This window comes from Desmodus rotundus, chromosome 5 (genome assembly GCF_022682495.2).
Source record: "Desmodus rotundus isolate HL8 chromosome 5, HLdesRot8A.1, whole genome shotgun sequence".
NCBI classification, from domain to species: Eukaryota; Metazoa; Chordata; class Mammalia; order Chiroptera; family Phyllostomidae; genus Desmodus; species Desmodus rotundus.
Genome location: NC_071391.1, coordinates 88250309 through 88268141, shown reverse-complemented (window position 1 = coordinate 88268141; position 17833 = coordinate 88250309). Strand labels below are relative to the sequence as shown.

Sequence of the window (17833 nt, the reverse complement as noted above, 5' to 3'; positions counted from 1 at the left end):
GTCCTCGAACCATCTGAATCATAAGCAAAATTTGTGTGCCCAGATCCATAACTCATGAGAATTTCAAAGGAATCTTCACCCCCCAAAATGTCATAGTGCTTCAAAGTGTAGGCCCTTTAGTACGAATAGCTGGGTATAGATCTTAGCTGTATCGCTTAGAACCGTGTGAGGCAGGGAAGTTACTTAACCTTTCGTGCCTTGGTTCCCTCATCTGTAAAATGAGGATGATAAAAGTACCTAACTCATGACTTACCCTATTTTTCGGACTATAAGACACACTCCCCTCCCACCTCCAATTTGGGAGGAGAGGGGGGATGTGTCTTACAGTCCAAATGTAGCGTACCTGGCTCGCCGGGGGGGAGGGGGTGGCACTGGAGCAGGACTGTTTTTTCCTGGTTTCCTCCTCTAAAACCTAGGTGTGTCTTATGGCCTGGTACATCTTATAGTCCGAAAAAAATACAGTAATTACTATGAGGGTGGAAATGGAAATACATGTAGAGTTCTTACTACAGAGAATGACACATAGGAGTACTGAATAAATGTTATTATTGCTTTAATGTTACTGCAGTTGTTTAAAAAAAAAACTGTAGTTTGTTCTTATGAAATTGGGTGTCCCCTGGCCTCAATGCACACTGTATTTCATAAAATCCCCTACTATATTTTCATTTAAAACTAGTCATTGGGAGAACCAAGATGGCGGCATAGGTAGACACACTGCACCTCCTCGCACAACCAGAACTGACAGAGAATCGAATGGCAAGGGGGTCCAACACCAAGGAAATAGAAAATAAACATTCATCCAGACCGGTAGGAGGGGCGGAGACGGGCACCGGGGTGGAGAGGACTGAGTGGCCGTGGTGGGACCGAGACTGGCGGAGTGTGGGACTTACGGCGCAGGCAGTCCGAGCACTAGCAGACCCTGCAGCCCCACATTCTCACAGATAAACCGAGAGGGCCGGACTCAGAGGCAGAGAACAGGGCAGGCAGAGCGGCGGGTAGCATCCTGCGGTCCCACATTCATACATAGATAAACCGGACGAACGGCGGGGAGCAAAGCAGACCGTGTAACCCAGGGCTCCGGCGCCAGGAAATAAAGCCTCAAGCTTATGATTGAAAACACCCGTGGGGGTTGGGGCGGCAGCAGGAGAGACTCCCAGCCTCACAGGAGAGGTCATTGGAGAGACCCACAGGGGCCTAGAGTGTGCACAAGCCCACCCACTCGGGAACCAGCACCAGAGAGGCCCAGTTTGATTGTGGGTAGCAGAGTGAAAGACTAAAATCCGGTGGAGTGGGGAGCGGGCGCCATTGCTCCCTCTCGGCCCCTCCCCCACGTATGGCATCACAGCGCAGTGCCCAGCGTTACCTGCCCCCGTGAACACCTAAGGTTCCGCCCCTTAAAGTAACAGACGCGCCAAGACAAAAAAAAAAAAAAATGGCCCAAATGACAGAACACTTCAAAGCTCCAGAAAAAATACAACTAAGAGAGGAAGAGATAGCCAACCTATCGGATGCACAGTTCAAAGCACTGGTTATCAAGATGCTCACAGAATTGGTTGAATCTGTTCGAAAACCAGATGAAAAAATGAAGCCTATGCTAAGAGAAACAAAGGAAAATGTACAGGGAATCAATAGTGATGCGAAGGAAACTGGGACTCAAATCAATGGTTTGGACCAGAAGGAAGAAAGAAACATCCAACCAGAAAAGAATGAAGAAACAAGAACTCGGAAAAATGAGGAGAGGCTTAGGAACCTCCAGGACATCTTGAAACGTTCCAACATCCGAATTATAGGGGTGCCAGAAGGAGAAGAGGAAGAACAAAAAATTGAAAACTTATTTGAACAAATAATGAAGGCAAACTTCCCTAATCTGGCAAAGGAAATAGACTTCCAGGAAGTCCAGGAAGTTCAGAGAGTCCCAAAGAAGCTGGACCCAAGGAGGAACACACCAAGGCACATCATAATTACATTACCCAAGATTAAACGCAAGGACCTACATCCAAGATTACTGTATCCAGCAAAGCTATCATTTAGAATGGAAGGGAGGATAAAGTGCTTCTGAGATATGGTCAAGTTAAAGGAGTTCATCATCACCAAGCCATTATTATATGAAATGTTAAAGGGAGTTACCTAAGAAAAAGAAGATCAAAAATAGGAACAGTAAAAATGACAGCAAACTCACAATTATTAATGACCACACCTAAAACAAAAACAAGAGCAAACTAGGCAAACAACTAGAACAGGAACAGAACCATAGAGATGGAGATCACATGGAGGGGTGTCAATAGGGGAGTGGGAGGGGGAGAGGGGGGGAAAGGTACAGAGAATAAGTAGCATAAATGATAGGTGGAAAATAGACAGGGGAAGGGTAAAAATAGTGTAGGAAATGTAGAAGCCGAAGAACTTATAAGTATGACCCATGGACATGAACTATAGGGGGGGAATGTGGGAGGGAGGGGGTGGGCAGGATGGAGTGAAGTGGGGGGGGGAATGGGATAACTGTAATAGCATAATCAATAAATATATTTAAAAAAAAACCCAAAAACTAGTCATTGGCCTAGACCTGACTGGTGTGGCTCAGTGGGTTGGACATCATCCTGCAAACCAAAAAGTTACCAGTTAGATTCCTGGTCAGGGCACAGGCCTGGGTTGTGGGCCAGGTACCCAGTTGGGGCGTGTGTGAGAGGCAACCAATCGATGATTCTCTCAGACATCAATGTTTCTCTCCCTCTCTTCCCCTTTCTCTAAAAATAAATAAATAAAATCTAAAAAGAAAATTAATCATTGGTCTAATCCAAGGTCAATGTACTTCTTCTATAAATATTTTAGGCTTTGTAGGTCAGTCATATGGTTTCTGTCACAACTACTCAATATTGCCCTTGCAGCATGAAAGCAGCCATTGCTAATACGTGAACAAACAAGCATGGCTGTTTTGTAAAAAAAAAAACTTTATTTACAAACACAAGCAACAGGCCAGATTAGGCCCATGGGCCACAGTTTGCCAACCTTACCTAACCCAAATACACTGAGCAACCCTGTGCATATACCATCTGTTCATCAGAATACAAAACTAAACCAGAGATAATCCCTGCCCTTGAAGAACTATGCCAATCCGCCCCAGGCCCCTTACCTTGCTCACTGGGGATGTAGGTCTCATCATAATCTTCCTCCAGAACCAGCTGATCTCCTATGCGGACAGGTCTTCCGGCCATGATTGGTCTGGGCTCAAATGCCTAGATACCAAAGATCCCCACCCAAAGAGAAAATCAGTGAGCCAGCTTAGAAGAGAAAAGGTTGGAGCTTACCCTGCACACCAATTTTGTTGGGAATTTTCCAGATGCTAGGGAGAACTCGCGCCTTATGGCTCTGTGCCTGGGAAAGTTCCCTGAGAAACATCTCTCAAAGTCCCAAAGGCTTGCAGAACACTCAATGGACCACAGGAGACCTGAAAATCCAACTCTCTCAAGAGATTGACTTCCTATCCCTCAAATGGAGACCTGGACCCCCAGCTAGAAAACCCTAGTGACCAAAATAACTAACAGCACACTGCCCCTCCACCATATACCAATATACCTGAGTGTGTTCAGTGTCTTAGCACACAGCCCTATTTCCATGTCCCTATTTACTATAACAACGCCCTCAGGGAGCTTACACTCTGGTGGAGGTGGCATACACAACCTCAATAGCAGTACTAGGCAGAAGGGAAAAACACATCCTGCTCTGCGAATACCGAGAGAGAAGTAACACATTCCCACTGAAAGGACGAAGAAAGACTTTGTCAAGGAGCTGTGTAGCAAAGGCTAACGAGAGGTCTGACAGTGGACAGAGCTATTCTAAGCAGAGAGAACATCATGTGCAGAGAGGTGCTCTCAGTGCTGGATACCAGCACCCAGGGCAGGGGCTGGGGTGAAAAACCAGGTCAGGGTCTGGCCTATGCTCAAGATCCTTGACTCCGCCCTGCAGCACAGGGTGGGGGAGTGGTCACTGCCAGTTTTGTTGAAAGCAAGTGACACAAAGTGGCCTTTTTTTAGGATGAGAACTCTGGCAGGAGTAGCACAGCTACATTAGAGAAATGAGCCTGGTATCAGGAAAACCACTGAGAGGGCTTAAACTAGGCCAGAAGCAGTGGGAACGGAGAAGAAGGGACAGATGCAAGGGATGCTTTGATGTTAACTGAACTAGGACATGAGGGGAAAGAGTGGAAAGGAGTCCAACTTGAATCCAAGGTTTCCAGCTTCAGGGACAGGATGGTGCCAAATTCTTCAATCTGGTGCAGTTCCAGAATTGTTCTCCCTTTCCCATCCTTACTCCTGCAATTACCTCAGGGCCCCAAGGTTACCCTGATCCTCCCCTATGGCAGCTCCCATGCTGGAACCCCATGAAGCAGAGACAAGTCACCCTGTAAAGTGGCTGCTGTGGCCACTACTCTAAGTGTGTCCTGCAACTGAGGAGGCATCGGCCACACCATGTGACCAACAGGAGTGTGGAGGAACAGGTCTTGACCTCTCCTGTAGCCACCTCTTTATAGAGCTGTCACTGTCCCACCTAAAGCAGTAAGCACGACACAGCTCTCTGAAAGCAGAAAGACCCTGTCAAAAGATCAGAACGTGGCCTGCAATGAGTGCTCAGTACAGGACCGGATCTGGCCATTCTGAGTCTGTCCCAAGGTTTCTAGAGAGGGACCCTGATAAAAGGCATGGGATCTATGAGGGACCATTACCGAGTCCCACTCTGCACCCTGACAGCTGAGAGATGGGCAAGGGCAGTGTCTTGCCTTAAGACTCACAAGAAATGTTTCCCTTTGTCACTCCTCTGGACCCAAGGGAGCAAGGCTCTGCCACCTCTTATTCCCACCATGACATCTCCAAGCAGTAACCTGGGGCAGCACCTCAGGAAGAAAGGCTAAAGGAAGAAGCATTCTTCTCTGCAGTACGTAAGACCAAGTGGGAATCTGGTCCCTACCATAAGAACCCATTAACGCCCTGTGGACATAATGCTTCGGCCTCTGTACCCAGTCAGAGATGGGTAGGGCCACTGACTCTGAAAGCAGAGCCGAAAAGCACCGGGCACCAGGGCAGGAGATGTGGCTTAAGGAGTCTTTAATCCTCTGAGCTGGAGAAGAGAGGGAAGGGGAAGGATCCTTCGGAGGGAAGGATCAACAGTGGCCTGAACATCAGACTGGACACTACTCAATACAACAGGCAGTGATCTATACCAGGCATTGTACCAATTATCTCAGAGAATTTGAGAAATACTGCACTTTAGAAGGGTTGCCCAACCTTAGACCCATTGTCCCTCTAGAAAGCATGGGCAGGTAAATCTCTGTCCCTGTGGCAAAGAGTCTAATTAGCTATATAGATGGTGATCTATGTTTAACTATTTAAGGTCAGAAAGACTCTGGAAAATCTGAATTCATGGATCACTCCAATGTCGAGCAAACCTTATACCAGAAAAACATTAAAATAGGTGTGGACTGTATTCCACCTTCTTTCCTCACCTTGCCTGGCTTCAGAAAAGATGTGGGCAAGGACAGGGCCAAAAGAATACGAACTGTAGAAGTAAGGGAGGTGGTGGGAAGAGAAACCATATTTATTTAATGGCTACTAGAGATCATTTACTCTTTTGAGAACTATTTATTGAGCTAAGTTTATTTATTGCGGGGCACTAGAGATGCAATGGTGATAAGAACCAATTCAGCTGCTACTCCCCTGGAGCTACAGTGTAGTGGAGGAGGGTGACAAACCAATCAAAAAGTCACAGATCAACGTATAACTATACATGAGTTAAGAGCTCTGGAAGAAATGAGCCTGACTTAAATAAAGCCTATGCTGAGAACTGAAGGACAAGGAAGTATTCACCAGGCAAAGACAGAGGGAACAGGTGTTCTAACAGAAGCAGCAGCATGTGCAAAGGCCCTTCAACAGGAAATAACACCAAGCAAGGCTGGAGATGATGCTGGGGAGGTGGGTGGAAGCCAGGCCATGCTGAAAAGTTGGCCTTTATAAAAAAAAAAAAAAAAAATCCCAGAAAGAGTTTTTGTTAGATAGACATTTTGAAAAGTTCACTTTGGCAGCCACTGGGAATACAGACTGGAATGGAAGCCAGATTGGAAGCAAGAAAAATCAGAGTTGCTGCAGAGAGATTAAAGTGGGAAACCATGAGCTAGTCTAAGAGAGAGATAATGATAACTTGGCTAGAGGGGTAACAGGGAAGATGAGATATCTAAGAAAGCAACCCTGAGATCTGCTATTGCAAATACATGTCACGTATCCTAACATTTCTCTCCAAGCCTGAGACCGTGAGGGACATAACTAGACACTCATAGTACCCTAGAAATGCCTTCAGAACCATCAATATTATACTCCGTGTAGCCCTGGCTGGTGTGGCTTAGTGGACTGAGTGCCAGCTTGCAAATCAAAGGATCACTGGTTCAATTCCCAGTCTAGGGCACATGCCTAAGTTGCGGGCCAGGTCCCCAGTGGGGGATGCACAAGACGCAACCACACATTGTTTCTCTCCCTTTCTTTCTCCCTCCCTTCCCCTCTTTAAAAATAGAGAAATAAAATCTTTTTAAAAAAATCATACTCCATGTAGCACTTACCAACAGATCAGTTGAAATCTGATGAGTCCTACTTGCCACCAGGCCTGAGACCTTCTATGAGCCATAACAATTGTAGGGGGGGAGTCATCCAATTGCACTCATCCATCTCTCGCCAATCCCAGAATCTAGCCAAAAATAAATAAATAAGTAAAAGTGGCTCAACACCTCCTCCAGGAAGCCCTCCTTGGCTAACCTCAGCCCCTCCCATCAACTCATAACCTCCTCAGCAGTAAGGACACAGTTTTCATATGTTCATAAGCATATTATACCTAATATTACTTTTTTCATGGGAATGTGTTCCACCTCTATTCTTAAACCACAAACTTATGAGGGCCATGTCTCCTCCTTCCTCTGCATTTTCTGACCAAGCACAAAATAAGGAATTATAAACTGTAGGGGCTCTGTCTCTGTTATACACCATTAGCATAGAACCAAGAAATCTCAAGAGTCCAACCCCCCCCCCAAAACCCATAACAACTTTGGTCTAACTACCCCTCCCATGCAATATTTTTCCTCTCTATGCATTACGGGACAGACAGCATAGCGGCCGAAGTACCAGCTTTGGGGCCAGAAACACGTGAATTCAAATCCCAGCTCTCTTGCATACCAGCTGCATGACCTTAGGTAAATCGGCAAGGTCCTTCACCTCTCAAAGTTTCAATAACCACATGTGTATAATGGAAACAATCATGATACTCTACATCAAAAAGTTATTTGAGGATGAAATGAGGTACTGCTTATAAAGTACCTAGCATAGTCCTCAGTATACATGTTAAGTTGATGTTATTGCCAATTCCACAGTTAGATAATTATTAACTATGAAAACGTCCTTCCCATATTAAGCCAAAAATCTGTTTCTAAGAAACTTCCTCCCATTTGCCTGTTCTTCCCTCTGGACCTAAAGAGAGTACCCAAGGCTTCTCTACTCCAAGTTAATTATCCCTTTCCATTCAATACGTGCCATTGTTCTCCAATCCTTCAACATTGTGGCAACCTTCCTAGAATGCTGTCTGATTTGTCAGCAAAGCCAAAAAGTTTTGGACATCTGAACACTAACAAAGCATATACACACATAATGCATGATTAGGGATCCCTGCATATTTATTTCTTCCTCCCTGCTTGAACATGAATAAGGAAGGTTTAACTCAGGAAAAAAATTTACTGAAGAAGGCTTTGGGGAGAAAGCAGAAGATAGAGTTGATTATGTAGTGGCAATGAGCACAGGTTTTAGAACATTCTTGGATTTAATCCAAGCTCTACCACTACCAGCTGAATAGGATGCCTGTTTCCTCATCTGTAAATTGGGGATAATAACAATACCTATTTCAATGGGTTGTGAGTTATATGATTCAATACATGTAAAATACTTAAACATAGTAAAACGTAAATAAATGTCAGTTGGTATTACTATTCATTCTTCCAAAAAAAATTTTATTGTTTTATTTTTTGATTTGTGAGAGGGGAAGGGAGGGAGAGAAACATGGATCAGCTGCCTTCGGTATGCGCCCCAACTGGGGACCTAACCTGCAACCCTTCAGTTTGTGGGACAACGCCCAGTCAACTGAGCCACACCAGCTGGGGCTACAATTCACATTTTTAAAGAGCTTATTTTGCATTGTTCCAGAAGACAGATCCAGTATGCAGGAATATAAGTTAAGGTCATTCACACACTCGGTAGCCAGTTATTGAACACCAACCACGGGCAGGCACTGTGCTCACTGTTAGGGCTGCAAACCTGACTACACATGGCTTGAACCCCAGCATAGCCTAGCTGGAAAGCCAAACACACAAACACATGGCTGCATAGTATGTTAACCACATTAAGGGAAGTAACAAAATACAATGGGACACAAAAGTAAGGGCAACTAATCTTACTTTGGAAGAGCAGAGAAAGCATTACAGATAAGAGGACTACTGAAATGGTTCTTGAAGGATATGCAGGAGTGCACCAGGATAAGGGAGTAAGGGAATTTAAGGCAGAAGAAACAGCACGCACAAGGCAAAGAAGAAAAAGAATATGGTGGGTACAGAGAATTCATTACAACAAAAGCTTACATTCCCTGAACACTTCCTCTGTTCCTCGAGCTGTACTAATGCTTTATATACATCACCTCATCTTATCCTCTTAGCTAGGCAGATTATTAACCCCCTTTTTCAGATAAAGAAACTGAGTCTCGTAAAGTTTAAAAAAACATTGTCCAAAGTCTTACAGCTAGTAAATGACAGAGCAAAACACGCATACAGCCACATCTGTGTGACTCCAAGGCCTGAGATCTAACCTCTCTGACATGACCAGAGTACAAGGGACAACCGGAAGGTAGCAGAGGAGAGATCTACGATGGAAGGCAAGGAGCACATTATAAAGGCTGTATTCGTGTACATGATGAGGAGTCATCACAGGATTTCATATAATTATGACAGCTGTGTAAGAACTAACTAGAGGCGGGCAAGAACGGAGGCAGAGGGACCGCTTAAGAAATTATCCTGAAGGCATAGGCAAGAAATTATGAAATTACTGGCCGTGAGAATAGAAAGGAAGGGCTTATCGTGGATATTAGGAGCAGAATAACAGGACTTGATGTCTACAGCAAGTGAGGGAAGGAGAAGTGGGAAATCAGAGCACTGAAGCCAGTATCCTGTTCCGTTACCTTTTCATTTTTACACACTGCCCAACAGCCCCACCTGGCATACGGCAAAGACTACAGGAAATACCCAACAAATATGTTTGCTGCATACATTAGATGAATTTCAGGTGCAGACTTGGCTAAGTGAATGAAATCCTTCATTGAAACAGGAACAAGAGGAGGAACAGAGCTGGAGGACCAGGAAGGTTGGGGAAGGCGTAGTTGGGGATGATCAGTAAGCAGGTCTGACCTCAGGTGTCTGGATGGAGCCAGTGTGGGGAGTCACCGTTAAACAGATGCTAACTGAACCTCTAGGTGAAATCACTGCCTGGCCAGCAATCGGCCTAGGGTCCCTTTCGCCACTCGGAGAGATTCTGGATGGATGCAGACTAGTCCGGCCGTTACTTTTTCACTTCTTTCTTCAGTTCCCGCCCACGCTCGTGCACATCCCGCTCGTTGGCACTCGAAGAATGCTTCGATTCCCCCGCTTCCCTCCTTTCCCCACCACCCAAGCCCTCCCTCAAGGACGTCCTCACCTGTCCCTCACCCCGGAAAATTCTGGGCGAGGGTTCCCGGGTCTGCGCAGCTCCCCCAGCACCACCCGGGTTCCCAGCTTTCCCGCTTCCAGGGACGCCGGGGTGTTGCCCTGCAGCGGCCCGCAACCACTTCCGGAAAGGGCATTAACCTAGCAACTGAGAGTCCCGCCTCTACCCGGAGTCAATAGGTCACAGAATGAGAGTTCTGGCATTGGATTGGTTAGACATTCCGTCGGATCACGGAAGAGTGCTGCAGATTTCCCGTTGCACAATGGGAGATGTAGTCCAATATGGTGGATGTGGATTGCGTGGGGTTAAAAGAGAGCTCTGAATTTAAACAGGAGGGGAATTTCTTGGGGGCAGGAAAGGGGCATTCACAGTATTTAGGGAAACATGAATTAACTAAGGCAATGTATTGCTCATAATTTTTTAGTAGTGTGATTTAATATCAGGTGAATAATATACACAGATTATGAATAGTCAACCCATGAGCTGTTAATAAACAAATGTGAATAAAAGGTATGGAGACCCCCCCCCAAAAAAAACAACTATGGGACATTTACATAATGGAATACTACTCGGCCTATAAAAAAGAAGAAAGTTTTACCCTCTGCAACAGTATGGCTGAACCTGGAGAAAATTATGCTAAGTGAAATAAGCCAGTCAGAGAAAGACATATACCATATGATTTCATTTATATGTGGAATCTAATGAACAAACTGAACCAATAGGCAAAATAGAGACAGTCATAGAGAGCAGGCTGACAGCTACAAGGGGGAGGGATTGAGCAAAAAGGAAAGAGGGCTCATGGACATGGACAACAATGTGGCAATTGGTGGGGGGAAGAGGGTCAAAGGGGACTAAATGGTAATAAAAAAATGGTTGAAAAATCATTTTTTTAAAAAACTGCCTCCCTTGTGCTCTGATTAAATCAATGAGCACCTGACCAGGAGTTATAAGACTAGTTTCTACTATCTTTTCACCAGAGCACAGGCTCAAAATGGGGATAAGATCTGTCCTAACAGTTTCAAAGAGACTCTAAGAGGAAAAAGAGTGACACAGTGTGTAGCCCCTCCACACACCATGTGTGGCAGAAAAGGTTGCTACTAATATAATTCCAATGAGCTTTAGTTTTGCTTACACAGGGGACAAATCTTCCTTTCTCTCATACATCCTCAACCTCCTAGAGATGTTAAGAGAGGCACAGACAGCTCTGGACATTATCAATCGGAAAACTGGGGAACAGGAAAGTTAAGAGATGTTACTAGTTGGAAAATAAAATGAAGCACCTGAAAAAGCTCCTGGTAAGTTCCATTGTGAAGATGTATCAGGCTCCCACTAACTCCTGAAACAAATCCCAGCACCAGTCAGAGCTGATTCCAGAATGAGGAAATCAGGTTGTTGTTCCTGTACATCCCAAACCAGATATCCAGAATGTAGACCTCATGTTTAACTTTAAATATTTCTGTGGCGGTTCTGCCTGTACTTCTTTTACTCTGCCTGCAGATGAAAAATCATTGTTCCCTCTTCCTCTCCACACTCCTTAAAAGTCTCTCAGAAGTTAAAGGGACCAGCTAGGGAAGGGACTGGAAGGGCTCACCAGTTTAGTCATCACAGACCTTGCACAAAACAGGAATTTAAAAAACCATTTTTAGACTTGGTCCCAAGTCCAAGAACTTGCAATCAATTTGATTGACTTTAATAGCCATCAAAATTCTTAATTTCTGTCCCTTAGCTTGAGTCCCTTGCTCTCTCATGGGGAGAACTAAAAAAATAAGGGTCACTATAGAATTAATGGGATTAACCCCACACAGATTTTGCATTTTGTCAGATTTCCATATAGGTTTGTGCTCAGAAATGCAAACCAATTTTTAAAAGCCCTTAGGCAAACAATTAAGAAACCACCTCTTGGGGGTGGGGGGAGGACAAAAAGGATACACCCACTGCTGTACCAGTAATATGCCCAACAAGTGAGGAAGAGATAATGAGAAGTTCACACAGTAAGTTATTTTCTACAGCCAGGAATGAATATTTAGGGGTCATTTTTCTTTTTTTTTAATATATTTATTGATTATGCTATTACAGTTGTCCCATTTCCCCCCCCACTCCACTCCATCCTGCCCACTCCCTCCCTCCCACATTCCCCCCTATAGTTCATGTCCATGGGTCATACTTATAAGTTCTTTGGCTTCTACATTTCCTACACTATTTTTACCCTCCCCCTGTCTATTTTCCACCTATCATCTATGCTACTTATTCTCTGTACCTTTCCCCACCTCTCCCTCTCCCACTCCCCTATTGACACCCCTCCATGTGATCTCCATCTCTATGGTTCTGTTCCTGTTCTAGTTGTTTGCCTAGTTTGCTCTTGTTTTTGTTTTAGGTGTGGCCGTTAATAACTGTGAGTTTGCTGTCATTTTTACTGTTCCTATTTTTGATCCTCTTTTTCTTAGGTAACTCCCTTTAACATTTCATATAATAAGGGCTTGGTGATGATGAACTTCTTTAACTTGACCTTATCTGAGAAACACTTTATCTTCCCTTCCATTCTAAATGATAGCTTTGCTGGATACAGTAATCTTGGATATAGGTCCTTGCGTTTAATCTTGGGTAATGTAATTATGATGTGCCTTGGTGTGTTCCTCCTTGGGTCCAGCTTCTTTGGGACTCTCTGAGCTTCCTGGACTTCCTGGAAGTCTATTTCCTTTGCCAGATTAGGGAAGTTTGCCTTCATTATTTGTTCAAATAAGTTTTCAATTTTTTGTTCTCCTTCTTCTCCTTCTGGCACCCCTATAATTCGGATGTTGGAACGTTTCAAGATGTCCTGGAGGTTCCTATGCCTCTCCTCATTTTTCCGAGTTCTTGTTTCTTCATTCTTTTCTGGTTGGGTGTTTCTTTCTTCCTTCTGGTCCACACTGTTGATTTGAGTCCCAATTTCCTTCACAACACTATTGGTTCCCTGTACATTTTCCTTTGTATTTGCATAGGCTTCATTTTTTCATCTACTTTTCGAACAGATTCAACCAAGTCTGTGAGCATATTGATAACCAGTGCTTTGAACTGTGCATCCGATAGGTTGGCTATCTCTTCCTCACTTAGTTGTATTTTTTCTGCAGCTTTGAAGTGTTCTGTCATTTGGGCCATTTTTTTTCTTTTTCTTTTTTTTTTTTTTTGGTCTTGGCGCTTCTGTTACTTTAAGGAGCAGAGCCTTAGGTGTTCACTGGGGCGGGGTAACGCTGGTCTGGTCGCTGTGCTATGACACTGTACGTGGGGGAGGGGCCGAGAGGGAGCAATGGCGCTGGCCTCACTCTCCTCCGGATTTCAGTCTTTCACTCCGATACCCACAATCAAACTGGGCCCCTCTGGTGCTGGTTCCCGAGTGGGTGGGCTTGTGCACACTCTAGGCCCCTGTGGGTCTCTCCAACAACCTCTCCTGTGAGGCTGCGCGTCTCTCCTGCTGCTGCCCCAACTCCCACGGGCGCTTTCAATCAGAGGTTTGAGGCTTTATTTCCCGGAGCTGGAGCCCTGGGTTGCGCAGTCTGCTTCGCTCCCTGCTGTTCGCCTGGTTTATCTGTGTGCGAATGTGGGGCCCCGGGGTGCTACCCACTGCTCTGCCTGCCCCGCTCTCCGCCACTCTGAGTCCGGCCCTCTTGGTTTATCTGCACAAATGTAGGGTTGCAGGGTCTGCTAGTGCTCGGACTGCATGCCCTGTTTGTCCCACACTCCGCCAGTCTCAGTCCCGCCAAGGCCAGTGAGTCCTCTCCACCCCGGTGCCCGTCTCCGCCCCTCCTACCGGTCTGGATGAATGTTTATTTTGTATTTCCTTGGTGTTGGACCCCCTTGCTGTTCGATTTTCTGTCAGTTCTGGTTGTGCGAGGAGGTGCAGTGTGTCTACCTACGCCGCCATCTTGGTTCTCCTAGGGGTCATTTTTCAAAGATGGGGGGAAAATAAATAAATTAGTCTCAAATTTTATGCCCTACACCCAGGTCAGAAATTCCACTGCTAAAACATTTTCTTCTTTTTCATACTATTAATTATAATATACAAAATAATCACACACTAAATGAGAAAGAAAAACACTCATTAATCCTACAATTGAAGGAGACGGAACAAGCAAAGGAACACAAATAGAGGACTCATGGGCACAGACAGTGGGGGGAATTGATGGTGGGAGACGGGGGGATGGGGTAGGGGTGAGCAATAGGGAAAAAGGTGGGACGACTGTAACTGAACAACAATAAATTGAAAAAAATGTGATATGTTCCCACCACACTTTCAATCCAGCTTATTTAAAATCACAAACTGCCTTCCCACCTCCCTTCTCTACTTTATTTTTCTCCATAGAACATATAACCATCTAAAATACCATCTATTTGTTTCTTTGTTGTCTGTCTCCCTGTATTAGAATGTAAGTTGCATGATGGTAGGAATTTTGTCCACTTTATTATTGTATCCACAGTGTCTAAAACAGTGCTTAGCATCTAGTAAGCACTCAAAAGACATTTGCTGCGTGAATGAATGAATGAATGAGCAAATGAAAGAAGACATGAATCCCACATTTTAGAGAAAACTATTGTAAACATTTTGCATCCTATCTACCAGATCTTTTAAGGCTCATGCATACATGTATATCACATATACATACTTTTTAATTTTTATAGAAATTAGGTCATAATGTGTATGTTGTTCTACAACATGTTCTTTTTAAATATATCTTATTGATTATGCTATTACAGTTGTCCCATTTTTTTCTCCCCTTTATTCCCCTCCTCCCTCTACCCCCTCTCCCACCGACATTCCCCTAACTTAGTTCATGTCCATGGGTTGTTCATACAAGTTCTTTGGCTTCTCCATTTCCTATACTATTTTTAACCTCCCCCTGTCTATTTTGTGCCTACAATTTATGCTTCTTATTCCCTATACCTTTTTCCCCATTCTCCTCCCTCCCCTCCCCACTGATAACCCTCCATGTGATCTCTATTTCTGTGAATCTGTTCCTTTTCTAGTTGTTTGCTTAGTTTGTTTTTGGTTTTGTTTTTTTAGGTTCGGTTGTTGATAGTTGTGAGTTTGTTGGCATTTCACTGTTCATATTTTTGATCTTCTTCTATTTTTTAGGTAAGTCCCTTTAACATTTCATATAGTAAGGGCTTGGTGAAGATGAACTCCTTTAACTTGACCTTATCTGGGAAGCACTTTATCTGCCCTTCCATTCTAAATGATAGCTTTGCTGGATAGAGGAATCTTGTATGTAGGTCCTTGCCTTTCATGACTTGGAATACTTCTCTCAAACCCCTTCTTGCTTGTAAGGTTTCTTTTGAGAAATCAGCTGAGAGCCTAATGGGAACTCCTTTGTATGTAACTTTCTCTTTTTCTCTTGGTGATTTTAAGATTCTCTCCTTATCTTTAATCTTGGGCAATATAATTGTGATGTACCTTAGTGTGTGTTTCCTCGGGTCCAACTTCTTTGGGACTCTCTGGCTATTTCCTTTGCCAGATTAGGAAAGTTCTCCTTCACTGTATTTTCAAACAAGTTTTCAATTTCTTGCTTCCTTTTCTCCTTCTGGCATCCCTATGATTCAGATATTGAAACATTTAAACTTGTCCCAGAGGTTCCTAAGCCTCTCTTCATTTTTTTGAATTCTTATTTTTTCATTCTGTTCTGCTTGAATGTTTATTTCTTCCCTCTGGTCCAAACCATTGATTTGAGTTCCAGTTTCCTTCCCTTCACTGTTGGTTCCCTGTACATGTTCCTTTATTTCACTTTTCATAGCCTTCACTTTTTCCTCTATTTTGCAACCATACTCAACCATTTCTGAGAGCATCCTGATTACCAGTCATTTGAACTGTGCATCTGATAGGTTGGCTATCTCTTCATTGCTTAGTTGTATTTTTTCTGGATCTTTGATCTGTTCTTTCATTAGGGACATATATATATATTTTGTCTTGGTGTGCCTGTTACATAGTAAATGGTGGACCCTTAGGTATTCGCCAGGGCAGGGCACTCCAGGCCGCTGCATTGTGGTGCGGTATGTGGGGGAGGGGGTCTGAGAGGGAACAATGCTGCTCGCTCAGCTCTCTGCTGACTTTCAGTCACTTCCTCTGCTACCCACTAGCAAATGGGGCCCTTCCGGTGCTGATTCCCGGGTGGGTGGGTTTGTGTACATTCTAGGACCCTGTGGGTCTCTCCAGTGAACTCTCCTGTGAGGCTGGGAGTTTCTCTGGCCACCTCAACCCCCACAAGTATTTTCATTCAGAGGTTTTGAGGCTTTATTTCCCCACACTGGGACCCTGGGTTGTGCAGTCTGTTTCACTCCCCAGTTGTTCCTCCTGGTTTATCCGCAGGCAAATGTGGGACCATCTGGTCTTCCAGCCACCCCCTTGCCATGAGTTTTCTCCACTCTGGCTGCCAGGCTCTGCCCCTCCTACTGGTCTGGATGAATGTTTCTTCTTTAACACCTTGGTTGTGGGACTTCCATACAGTTCAATTTTCTGGCAGTTCTGGTATTTTTTGTTTTTAAATTTCTTGTCCTTCTTTTGGTTGTATGAGGAGGCAAAGTGTATCTACGTATGCCTCCATCTTGGCCAGAAGTCTACAACATGCTCTTTTCACTTTACATGTCATAAACATCTTCGAAGGTAAGTAATTCTTAAGAAGTTACTCCGTTCTTTATAATGGTTAGGTAGGATTCCATTCAATGAGTGTCTCATTCCCTTACTGATAATAATTTATTTTGTTTTCAAAGTGTGACTAATGCACACATGCCGAAATACTGTTATTTTGCTGCATGGTATTTTAGCATTGACATTGCTTAAAGAGTATGTTTTTTACAGTTTAATAGGCATTGCCAAATTTCTCTCTAAAAATGGAATAATTTACAGTCCAACACCTCCAGTAACACCAAATATTACCAATATAGGAAGCAACTAATAACAACAACAACAACAATAATAATGGTATCTAAGTGTTGTTTTAATTTCATTCTTTTACTATTAGTGAAGATGAACTTTTTTCATGTTCATTGACCTTTTGAATTTTTTCTATTAATTACCTGTTTACATTATTTGTTCATATTTCCACCAGGTTGTTTGAGGTTTTATTGACTTATGGAAGCTCCTTGTATGTTAGAGACATTCATGTGTTGTTGTTCTATTATGTGACAAATGTTATGTTCTAGTCTAATCTTTTAACTTTGTCAATGTCATTTTTCTCAGAAGTTATAGTGGTAACAACACTAATAGCTAACTTTTATTGAACATTTAAAATATGCCAGACATTGTTCTTTGTGATTTACATGGACTATCTCATTTAATTCATACATTATGAGGTATGAACTATTGTTACTACTTTTTACAAATGAGAAAATTGAGGCACTGAAGGATAAATAAGGAGCCTGGGCTCTCTCAGTTACTAAGGGGAAAACCATAATTGAAATACTGGAAGTCTGATTCTACAGAAGTTTAAAAAATTTAAGTAGTTGAGCCTGTCCAGTAAAAAAAAAAAATTTCTGAGTTTTGTTAGAGAGATCTCCTTCAACATAAGAATATTAAATATTCTTCTTTTTTTTTCTGCAGTTTTATTTTTAATGTTAAGCACTTTGATCTCTCTGAAGTTCATTTTTAGATAAGACAGGGATTTCATTTTCTTTCCTTCCAAATGGATAGCCACTGTCCCAACAATAGTTATTGAATAATGTATTTTCCTTCTGATATGAAGACCAGCTTTATTGTATACAAAATTCCCATACATACAGTGATCTATCAGTTTTTAATTTTTAACTTGTGCCTAGTCACCTTATTGGTTAGAATTTTCTGCTCATAGCATATAATCTGCAAATAATGATTCCTTTGCTTTCTGATGTTTATAGCACTTGTTTCATTTTCTCATCTTACTGAGTTAGCTAGGCTGGCCTAAACTAATCTTACATGGGATAAGAGTAGTGATGGTGTCCTTCCCTTTCCTAAGCCTGATTTTGGTGGGAATAACTTTAGCCTGTTACTATTACGTGTTCTATGTTTTTCTGTTGCTTTGTTTAAGGTGTTTTCCCTTAGCTTATATTAGAAGGACTACTGGGTT

The 17833-nt window shown here is 43.3% G+C and overlaps 1 protein-coding gene across 5 annotated transcripts in view; it reads right to left on the bottom strand.

Moving 5' to 3' along the window:
* The window catches only part of CEP164 (centrosomal protein 164), an 83822-nt gene extending 73948 nt beyond the window's left edge, over positions 1–9874 (bottom strand). For all 5 annotated transcript variants that reach the window (XM_053924630.1, XM_053924633.1, XM_053924632.1 and 2 more), the window contains exons 1-3: positions 9759–9874; positions 6599–6723; positions 3128–3230 (exon numbers count right to left, since the gene is read on the bottom strand). In XM_053924630.1, coding sequence (XP_053780605.1) covers positions 3128–3209 — 82 coding nt within the window. In that variant the 5' untranslated portion in view covers positions 3210–3230; positions 6599–6723; positions 9759–9874. The remainder of the gene's footprint in view (positions 1–3127; positions 3231–6598; positions 6724–9758) is intronic.
* Positions 9875–17833: the final 7959 nt, after the last annotated feature.